General features: G+C 38.7%; 1 protein-coding gene across 3 annotated transcripts; it reads left to right on the top strand.

Annotated features, from left to right (window-relative positions):
• The first annotated feature begins 220 nt into the window (after positions 1 to 220).
• Positions 221 to 10,456, top strand: LOC139133324 (histamine N-methyltransferase-like). Of its 3 annotated transcripts, none has more exons than XM_070699864.1 (4): positions 221 to 327; positions 6,562 to 6,763; positions 7,189 to 7,524; positions 8,223 to 10,456. In XM_070699864.1, the coding sequence occupies exons 2-4, from the start codon at positions 6,568 to 6,570 to the stop codon at positions 8,570 to 8,572; spliced, it is 882 nt and encodes a 293-aa protein (XP_070555965.1). In that variant the 5' UTR covers positions 221 to 327; positions 6,562 to 6,567; the 3' UTR covers positions 8,573 to 10,456. The 3 variants fall into 3 exon arrangements, with proteins under 3 accessions (XP_070555965.1, XP_070555964.1, XP_070555966.1); XM_070699863.1 differs by lacking the exon at positions 221 to 327 and adding an exon at positions 2,175 to 2,425; XM_070699865.1 differs by lacking the exon at positions 221 to 327 and adding an exon at positions 2,292 to 2,425 and having other exon boundaries at positions 7,450 to 7,524.
• The last annotated feature ends 563 nt before the right edge of the window (positions 10,457 to 11,019 follow it).

Here is an 11,019-nt window from a genome sequence, read left to right as displayed (position 1 = left end):
TATTATTGTATAAATGAATAAATGAATAAATGAATAAATAAATAAATAAATAATGAATAAATAAATAATGAAATACTTAAAATAACAAATAAATACCCGCAGGTCAGTTGCTCAACATCAGCAATGACGGTTTAAGCAGTTGCAGTTTGAGGGCGATAGTTTTGAAGTCGCAGGTCACAGTTTTGAGGTCGCAGGTCGCAGGTCGTGACCGGACGTCCACATTTCAATTTTATAGACGCAAATGGTACTCGTTCCGTTCTTCGACATAACTAAACACAACACCCGCAACAGGCGCAATTCCTGTACTTTCCACTCTTCATCTAGAAGGTAAGATCGAGTATGAATTGAATAATACAGTGACGGTATAGTGACACATATAAATTTTGCTTCCTGAGTTATTTGCTAAAAGAAGTAATCTAAGAAGGCCCTGTCAGTCGGCACGCGACGGACATCATCCGATTCTCTTAAGGTGGCTACATACCTTATAGAGACTTTCAGATTTTTGTTTTGTTCTCAATTATAGAAGTCCAAAACCCTTATAAAGTATATATTTTCCGTACAAAAAATAGCAACACTTAGCTGATAGTTTTGACTGTATAAAACGCATCTAAAACAATCTTCGGGTATTGGCCCGGTGGTGGCAGTCCCCGGGTTGGTGGGTACCCATGCGCGTTACCTAATTCACGGAAAAGGGGGTGTTTTTCTTCAGTCATCTCGGAGATTCTAGGTCCGTGAAATCGAAAAAAGGGGTACTTTTTCAGAGTAACCTCCGAAATTATGGGTAGTCCTTTCATAATCTCCCTAGGACACTAAATCTGGTCTAAGCTAGATGAACTTAATCTAAAAGAATTTGTGAAAAACATAAATGCAAAATCCAGAAAAAAGACTGACAATGTGAAGAATGAGCAAAGAATCCTAGAAACACGAGGGACACTTGATAGGAGGTGTATTGTCTCACAGGAGCCAGCAGAGAACTCCAGATCCAAACGGATAAGGAAGATGATTGTGTATTAATGTGACTAAATCAGGTGAGGACAAACATTTGTGATGTATTTACATGTCTACAAAGTCAACCTCCAGGGTCACCCTGGAAGTCAACATACTAACCTCCTAGATTTCGAAAATAAGGGTATGTTTTTTACAGCTAATTTCTCCCAGATTTGCCACAAATAGGGGTGTTTTTCTCAGAAATATTCTAGGAAAGGGGGTACTTTTCAAATTGGGTAACAAGCATGGGTACCCACCAACCCGGGGACTGCCACCGCCGGGGGTATTGGTTCCACATAAACACGGTCATGTGAAAAAAGGAGGAGTTCCTTTCTGGCTAAAGGCTGGCTTTAATTTCTTCCTAACACGGTATCACTTTTAAAAGAACAAGAAATCCATTGAAGTGTACAGAGAGAGAGAGAGAGAGAGAGAGAGAGAGAGAGAGAGAGAGAGAGAGAGAGAGAGAGAGAGAGAGAGAGAGAGAGAGAGAGAGAGAGAGAGAGAGAGAGAGAGAGAGAGAGAGAGAGGAGACACACACACACACTAGAGTGAAAATCTCAAAGCCGGACTAGTCAATTGTACCGCCCTGTATTCATAGTTTAATCAAGTTGTCTAGAGGGTTCTGATATTACCTAATCACTGTACGTACTGAAAAAGTCTTGAAAGCTCACTAATGACTCTTTTATATGTTCCATAAGCTTTCTATTGATATGCTGTGTAAAATTCAAAAAGTATATTCACCTACAATAAACATGACCTCGAAAATTGTTGTAGACTCATTTAGATAAAATCTGTCACGTAGAAAAATGAATGACATCATCATCACAAAGAACGGGTGACAAGGTCGTCAAGTCCACCTTTTCCATAAAGAGGTTTTGAAAAGTGGTGTTGATTTACTAGCGATGCAACTTACAATTTCAACTCCTTGTCTATGTAAGATATCAAGAGGGGTTATTTTGGGTAACCGCTTTACCGAAGTTCATCCTTAGTAACATAAGTTTATGTTATAGAACTCCACGCATCCGTCAATCAGAAACAAATAACAAGTACCATAGCCAAATAAAATTAAAAATGACAAATAAAAACATACCGCGTATATAGGTCTACTAACTACTAGTATAATATTCTCTCCGCCCAGTAAGATAGGTGTTTCTTTTGATGGCACTACTTTATGAATATTCATATGCTTTGAAGAACCGACAGTCGCTGTGTATGGCAGCGCGTCCTCAAAGCGTAGCCTTCGAATGCAGGCCCATTGCGGCGTAAAAAACAAAGCACAGCCACTGTGGAGCGTCTAGGTCGTAGGTCACTTGTCATGACAGGATTTCCATCGTTCCCGACCCCCTGGCGTAAACATTGCTCACTCCGTTCATGCGCATAACTAAACACATTACCCGCCACAGCGCAATTCCTGTATATTCGACACGTCATCTACAAGGTAAGGTCCATATTAATTGAATAATGCTGTGATTATATAGTGACTCATATAAGTTGTGCTTACTGAGTTATTTCTAACAGAACGCACTCGACGGACATGATTCGATTCTCTTATCACAGGGGTACCTAAGAAAGTGTACCTTTTGAATGAAAACGATAGCTTTGACACCGTGCAGGATAGCTTGGGTAGGGAAACGATAGTTGGTGGAATGTAATGCGTAAGTTTGGTCACTAAAACGATAGCTTTGAACATATTTTGGTGCTGAGGGCATAAAACAAGATGGCTGACAGCAAAAGCAGTGGTAGCAGCGGTAAATATTTTACCGTTTTCGATTGACAAAATCAGCAAGTTGTGTTGTGTAACTTGTGTAAGATGCTGCGTTCAGTGAGGTTCAGGTTCGATTACGCTTCTGTAAGTTTCTGCCTCCATTTTACAAAACTTGCAGAGAAATCTCCGTTCCCGTTTTCGAACTGTACAGGCTATTAGGACGTCACATTCTAATACATGTAGGCATGGATTGTGTATGTAATAGTGTATAAAAACTGCTCGTGAATACATGGAAGGTACAGAAGATAACTATTCATCTTATCTGAAGCTAACTTTGAAATCTTGGTAAGTCTTAACTCTGGAAACAGACATTGCCAACACTAACGACTACGTCTTTACACTATCATATACATTCTAATCCCTGTACATGTATTAGAATAGGACGTCCTGATAGCCTGTTCAGTTCGAAAACGGGAACGGTGATTTCTCTGCAAGTTTTGTAAAATGGGCGCAGAAACTTTACAGAAGTGTAATCGAACCTGAACCTCACTGAACGCGGCATCTTACACAACAGAATTTGGTGATTTTGTTGAGAAAACGGGTAAAATACTTACCGCCGCTACCACTGCTTTTGCTGTCAGCCATCTTGTTTTACGCCATTAACATCAAAATATGTTCAAAGCTATCGTTTTAGATGACCAAACTTACGGATTCCATTCCGCCAACTATCGTTTCCCTACCCTAGCTATCCTGCACGGTGTCAAAGTTATCGTTTTCATTCAAAAGCTACACTTTCTTAGGTACCCCTGTATCAGAGTCAAATGACTCAGATTTGAACCCATCCCATTTTTGTCAATTTCACGTGCCCATTTTTTGCTCGATTTCTGGATCAAGAATGGGTGGACAGAGTCCAAATTACATGCCAATCTTCTCTGAGACCTTAATTGCTATTATGACTATCGTCTTTAGGTTTTACATTGTATCTGTACTCTTGAAAGATGGTTTTTATCAGAGGTTGGCTTCAAATTGGCCAAGCGTAGGTCAACCTATACTTTTTCAAGAAAAAACGCACAGTGCACTGAGATATTTTCTTTGTATTGAAGCATATGACATGATTTCATAAGTCTCTGCCCTGTGACTGGAAATGAGGCAATAAAACATTTGCACGGCGTCGCTTACCCCGGAGTTTCTTTGTGAGAGTTTCTGGGTCAGGGCAAAAGGTCAAGAAATAGACACTTCATCGATGACACTTCCGCCGTTTACGTTTAACAAACAGATGCTACAAGGGGATAACAGCAAACGAACCCCTTGACATCTGCTATCAAGTTTGGACACTGGGTGGCGAAAAACTATACAAAACGAGACGGCGAGGAAAAGTTGCACAGTGTACCATGTGATCATAGGACTTGACTGAATTTTGGACAAGTCTTGTTCACTTTCAGTCCAAAGAATATATCAGCACGACGTCTGAAAGGTTGTTTTGACATTGGAAGATACATAGTCAAATTATAATTGCTATTCGTCACATTTTGGCATTGTCTATTTCTGGCTTAAATGTCTTCCTTAATAGTAGAAGAAACCATTACTCATCAAAAATGGTTTTCATACATTTGTAAAGTAAAATCGCCGTAGACAATCTTCAAAACCCTGGTCAGGGGTAAGGTCACTCAAAACCCAGGTCAGGGGTAAGTCACTCAAAACCCTGGTGAGGGGTAAGGTAAAATCGCCGTGGACAATTTTAAAATAAACCCTCGAGTCGCTTTTATCCTCTTTTTTTTTGTTTTGTTGAAAAATAAATCTACATGTGTCAACATCAGGTTATGTTGGATAGATCGAAATGGTTCTCATTTATTAGCAAAACGCTATTATAATATAGGAGGGATTATCCGCCATCTGAGGTTCATTATAAAGTTACGTGATCACTCGATGTTTAGAGATGGTGCAAAATAGCGGTAGAGTCGGTCGCTTGCGTACTCATAACTATTTCCCTCCAAATGTTGTAGTTTTGACCAAGGTCGTCATATTGTTTTCAATAAAGCTTTTCTCAGATAGATATTCAGCAGAGTATTGACAAGATTGTCCGCACCTACAGAGAAACACAATGCGATATGTGACTCAAATTGAAATCTTGGCACTGTGGTAGTCAGTTTTATCCCCAACCGCTATACGCTATGTAGCCAATACATAAAATATGTGATTAACACTTCTAAAACCATGACAAATTAATACCATTATCTTACATCATCTCTCAGGTGGTTCATTTTCTAGGCAGTGACGGTGCATGAGAACAATTTGAAGTTGAAATGTTGAGTAGACAGACAGACAGACAGACAGACAGACAGACAGACAGAACCACATGGCTGACCACAGTAATTATTTTTATACCATAGTAAGATATGTATTTTTGATATGGGATGTATAGATTCCTGAACTAAATAAATAATAAATAAAATAATGGTTTGTTTACATGACCGTGAATATGAATAATAAGATTAACAACTCAAAGTATCGTAACTTACAGCTCAAACGTTAATCATGATCAATGACAAAAGAAAATGGAGCACTTGAAGGTCAAGTTGAAATACTTTTTTCTGAAAGCATCTCCAGATTTGCCAATTTTTTTACAGCGGGCGTGGCAGTGCGTCGCGTATTTCTCAGTTTCTGGGGCCAGTGTCGTTCGCTCTGAAATTTTCAGAAATTTTGACGGGTTTCTTGGGTTCGATGATAATATATCGGAAATAACAGACTCCGCTTTGACCATTAACGTTTATTTGTGGGCGCGGGCTCGAGGAAAACCAAATTAACGGGCTCGGCAAGCCTCGCCCGTTAATTTTTGGCTTTCCTCTCGCCCTTGCCCACGAATAAACGTTAATGATCAGCGCGTCACCCGTTATTTCTACAATAGCAATGCCTTACGACATTCTTCTGGAATTCCATGTGTGTCAGCAAGCATCAGACTGATTCTTACCGCCGAATGTCTCTAAGTTTGCGACGTATATTACATGACACCGTATCATAACACAATATCATATCATATCATATCATATCATATCATATCATATCATATCATATACAGACCTGAAAATGAGAGTTAATCCGTAGTTCAAGGACAACCAAACACTGCCTCACAGCCAATTTGGACAATCACATTTCTGAAAATGGTTGTCCCACGAGATTACCACTTCTGCAACCTTGTCATGAAATGGATGAAGTTGCATTACACATCTGAATTGAGTGTGTTTAGCTCCCAGGTGGCAAGCAGACTTTCCAAACAAAGTTCGATAATCGTGTCTACACCTGATGAAATCTGAACAATAATGAACAACAGATCAGCAGTTGTAATTTATCCATGCTGAATCGTCTATTGCTATTTACTGTGATAAGAAAGAGAGGAGTTAGGATGCTGTACCTTTTTCTTTCATGTTGGTTTGTTGGTTTGGTATTTTGTTTGCTTTTTGTTTACTGCTCTTCGATCCTAGCGTTGTGGTACTCAACTTAAACCCCCTACAGATGGCTAATTAAATGCATATACTACTCTTACACCATCTCTCGCGTGGCTCATTGTTTTTTTGGTCTGCCATGATGATGCAACAGTGACATGTGAGCACTTAAAGTTGAAGTGTCATACAAAACGTACTTCAATATAATTTTCTCTTCAAATCCAACGAATGATATCACATACCCTCGTTAAAACGTATAGAACAAAGAAATACAAGGAAAATAATTAGTATGACCACATACAAGTTAAAACAATTAAATGCTTTTCAAGTTGCGATGGAAAAAAAATAAAAATATATTGGAGTTTAACCCACCAATACTCTTATGTGTAGTATTCATACCTTCCATCTTTTCTTCCCTTCCCTTCTAAGCTCACAATGACTCAAGACTTGAAGGCCTTAGTACTCTTCCCCAAAGAGTACTTTGAAAGGTATGAAGTGATAAGTCGTTATGGATATGATGAATATTTCCTCTCTCAACATGACAAGAATCTCAAGGATACATTTGAGAGTTTTGTGTTCTGTGGAAAGGCAGATTCTACGCTCCGAGTACTCGCAGTGGGAACCTCCGACGGTAAGTGTGATTGCAATTTGACGCCTTGCGTGTCCACCCCAATGACAAACGCACGGGAATACACACACTTTCTCTCTGTGTGCATCTCTGTCTCCTCCCTCTGAATGTCTCTGTCTATCTCCCCGTCCGTCTGCTTCTGCCTTTGTCTCTCTGTATCTCTCTGTCTCTGTCTCTCTGTCTGTCTGTCTCTCTCTCTCTCTCTCTCTCTCTCTGAAGTCTTGGGAATCGTACCCGCTTGTATACTCACTTTGAGTCAACCACACAAACAAAAATAAGTATACACAGGTCTGTCGCCGCTGATGTCCCGGCGGCATGGAAGCTGCGGGCAAGCATTATTTACTTCTCCCCGGTTTAATCAAGTTTATGAAGCTCTAAGAGGTGCTTCAACGTATCTGTGAATTGAAGTTCTCTTTATACTTTGACAGGGACCTCGGATATTCAAATAATTGACACACTGAACAGCAAATACAGCAGTATTTTGTACGTAGTCGTCGAACCAGCTGAAAGTCAAGTACAAAAATTTCAAACTTTGGTGCAATCGAAACAGGAAGCTGGTCTTTGGAAGAATGTAAAGTTTGACTTCCATTCTATCACTGTTGAAGAGTATCTAGGGAAGACGAAAATTGGAAAAGAGCCGGCTCGTTTTGATATTATCCATCTTCAGCACTGTGCGTATCACTTTGCAGATATTGAAGGCACCACAGTAGAGCTATATGGACGACTTAACACAGGAGGGATGCTATTTATTCTTCTAGTTACCGGTATGATTCAGTCCAGATACTTTTAACTTTTTGTAAAGCTCAAAGAATCAAAACGTAAAAACTATTACGTAATTTAGCAGTAAACTACGTCTGCGTTGGGTATACCACTATATTTTTACCATTTTACAACATACGTGCATGTGCACGAGTAATAGCCAAGTATATTGAGCTAATTGGTCGAAGTCAAGTAGTGTACCCATTGCTGAGGTAGTGCCTCGCTACCATATCATAACAGCATATTGAATTTTTGGTGTTAAGCGTTATCAAGAGATTTTTCTATAATAATTGAGAGCTAGCCCCAGCTCAAACTGCGGAAAATCACCATTGTAACACGGACATTTCCACTTCTCTGCCTATCAGATCGCCGTATTTTTTCAATCAATACACGGGTAGTTGATATGTGTTAAATTATAGGGTTACAGTACCTCTGTCATATAGCACTTCTAACGTTTCATCACAGAAAAGAACAACCTTTTGTGGCATTTCTTCGGCCGGTCTTTCTTACCGAACTTCCACTAAGGGCTATATATAGCCTATCACTTGTCATTATAATCACGTGATAGCAGCCAACAATTTGTAATTGATTTTGTTTATTACAGTGCGACGATAGAATGTTTACAGCAGACAAAATTGAATTCAAAGTATGTGCTCTTTTTTCTCTCTTTCTGTGTAATTTCATTGTTTGTTCGTATCTGCAGGTGCCTGGGAGCAGATGTTGCTCCGCATGGGTAATATCGTCCCCGAATCCATGTCATCAAAGCTTGGGTCAGCGACTATGCGCAAAATGTTACAACGCCGTATCCCAGATGTGAAGATGCAAACTCAGTACAGAAAGATAAGTTTTAAATTTGACGAAGGTTTCAAAGAAAACTCCGAAGACGGAAATATGATGCTGGATTTTGTTTTGCAAGTACTTGACTTCAGAAAGACTGCTCCTCCGGAGATAGTTGGTGATTTCATGAAGTTCTTCAAAGAACTTTGCTACGAGGAGAACGGCGAGTTGTATTTCCCAGCAGATGACGAAATCATTACAGTTATAAAACAATAGTGAAGGAGGGTACTGATTCGACAGTTCTGGACATTTCACATATACTATAATGTTAGTATCTTATGACACAAAAAAGCGGTGAAGACAAAGATTTTATTTGAAAGTACATTTATTAAAACTATTTACTAAATCTTGGGGAAATGAACAAGAAGTTACAAAACAATGCAAAGTTTACGGCACTTAGCTCAGCTTGGACGTTTACAAAACGTTACAAAAAGGCCTCTAAAGTAATCTGAAGCGAATTGAGTCCAGCCAGACACGGTCGTATGAAGAAATGACCCCCATACCCTCTGGCTAAAGGCTTTATTGACGTTGTGAAGACCACAGTATCACTTTTCAAAGAATGAAAATACATTGAAGTGTACAGAGAGAATTTCGAAATTGACAAGAGTGAAAATTCGAATGTGAGACTTATTAATTTTACCACTCTGTATTTATACTTAACTCAAGTTGTCTAGAAGATTCTGATATTAACTAGTCACTGTAAGTGCCTAAACAGTCATAGACTAGAATGCTAATTAATGAAGAAACATTTGCTCACTAATGAAGTAAGATTTAAAAATATATTCACCAATAGTAAACATGACCTTCCGGATTGTTGTATACTCATCTAGACGTAATCGATTACAGAGGATAATGACTTCATCATCACACAGGATGGGTGACAAGGTTGTCGAGTTTTACTTTTTCATAAAGAAAGTTTGGAAAGTAGTGTGAATTTACTAGCAATGCAGCTCATTGTAACTCCCAGATTATATTACATCTAAAGTAAAGTTATTTTAGGTAAACGCCTTTTTTGCCAAAGTTAATTGTTAAAGCATCATCTTTCAGCGACAGGTTCTATTCAGGCATGTCGTACATGTCACGGATTCAATTCAAAATATGGTATTTAAACAAGAAAGAAAACTGGAACACTCATTCATGAAATAGACTTGATTTTAAAGTACGAAATTGTAAAGAGCTCTTTGCGCGTGGAACGGGTAAATGTGATGTAGAGGTGTTGTTCAGAGAAACCTATTTAACAAAGGAACATCAATTACACAAAAACATGATTTTGAAACAACAGAGATTTTAAGGATTTCTATAGGTCACTTAAAGAAAAAAAGACATATTGAAATCACATGCACCTGCCACTTTTGAAGGAAATTCGACAGGATAAGGTTAATTGGCGACTTTTGGAGTCCTACATCCACATGTTGTATTGCTAAAACGCAGAGTTTAAATGAAAAATTGCCTTCTCAAAATATCTTGATGGCAAATTACCAAATAACCTTTATACAGTAAATAAAACTAAGTCGAAAAAAGTAATAATGAAAATCTTCATTATTGTATCAGGTCGGTCTCTTTCTTGAAACACTGTTAATAGTATTGGTAACTCGTAATCGATTACAGAGGATAATGTTGGTGTACATACAGTTGTATGTGAGTGTTGATTTTACAGGGCATGTTACGGGGTCATAAAATTTGTCAGATTTCCGAACAAGTGTAAATTTTCAGAAAAAAAACGGCCTAATTTTGATGACAGAAATGAATACAGGCATAATTGTGTGCAGTCCTTTAAATACAGTGCTGAGACAGGCAGAAATTTCAAACCCTTCACAGGTCCGTGTCCACAACACTATCCCCACAGCCCTGGATAGAGACCTGTACATCAGCCCCAGTCACAACGTACAATCGGACGTCTTTTCTGACACAGAACTGTACCACAGGGTTGTTTCAGGGTCTGTACAGGGCCTGTCATAGGGGCAAATATTTTTGCTGTGTAGCAGGGTAGTTTCCACATCTTTACATAGAAGATCGTCGTATGTGCTCAATTAAAAAACTAACAGATAATAAGAATTAAACCGCTGTCATTTTGTACTTCTAATTTATTATCAAATAAATGTTTTTGATAATGGCATTGCTTTCGGCTCCAGTGGTCTTTCAACTACAGGCGATATGAAATTTAATTTTTTGAAACTTCGGGTTCCCCTTCTTTGAAGCAGCCACGTAATTGAAACGATGCAAGAATATAGGCAATGTAAATTGTGGCATTTTTTGTTTCCTATCTTTGGATATGTAGGAAGAACTTATGGGAATATCTTTTCTTTCCACTAAGTAAACTCACAGCTGAAAATAATGTCAAGTACAAAAAATCGCTTGAAATATTTCTCGTAGTGTCCGTTACATTGAAATACTTAAATATAATCAGTGTTATCATGGTCTAACGGAGAATTTACAAGGCTGTTACACACATATCGCCTATCACTTATCACTGTAATCACGTGAGAGTTGCCAACAATTTGTAATTAATTTTGTTTATTACAATGCGACGATAGAAGGTTGTACAGCAGGCAAATTAGAATTCAAAGTCTGTGCTTTCTTCTCTTTTCTCGGTGATTCCATTGTTTGTACGTGTCTGCAGGTGTCCGGGAGGAGATGGTGCTTCACACGGTTAATATAATCCC

This window comes from Ptychodera flava, chromosome 5, assembly GCF_041260155.1.
Source record: "Ptychodera flava strain L36383 chromosome 5, AS_Pfla_20210202, whole genome shotgun sequence".
In the NCBI taxonomy this organism is placed as follows: domain Eukaryota; kingdom Metazoa; phylum Hemichordata; class Enteropneusta; family Ptychoderidae; genus Ptychodera; species Ptychodera flava.
Note: the sequence above shows the minus strand (reverse complement) of the source record. Positions and strands in the feature narration are given on the sequence as shown.

What these genes read in the sequence shown, in the direction of transcription:
- LOC139133324 (XM_070699864.1), top strand. Translation starts at nt 6,568, where the DNA reads ATGACTCAAGACTTGAAGGCCTTAGTACTCTTCCCCAAAGAGTACTTT. An exon ending in CGCAGTGGGAACCTCCGACG is followed by an intron (nt 6,764 to 7,188) that starts GTAAGTGTGATT and finishes ATACTTTGACAG; the next exon opens with GGACCTCGGATATTCAAATA. An exon ending in ATTTATTCTTCTAGTTACCG is followed by an intron (nt 7,525 to 8,222) that starts GTATGATTCAGT and finishes TCGTATCTGCAG; the next exon opens with GTGCCTGGGAGCAGATGTTG.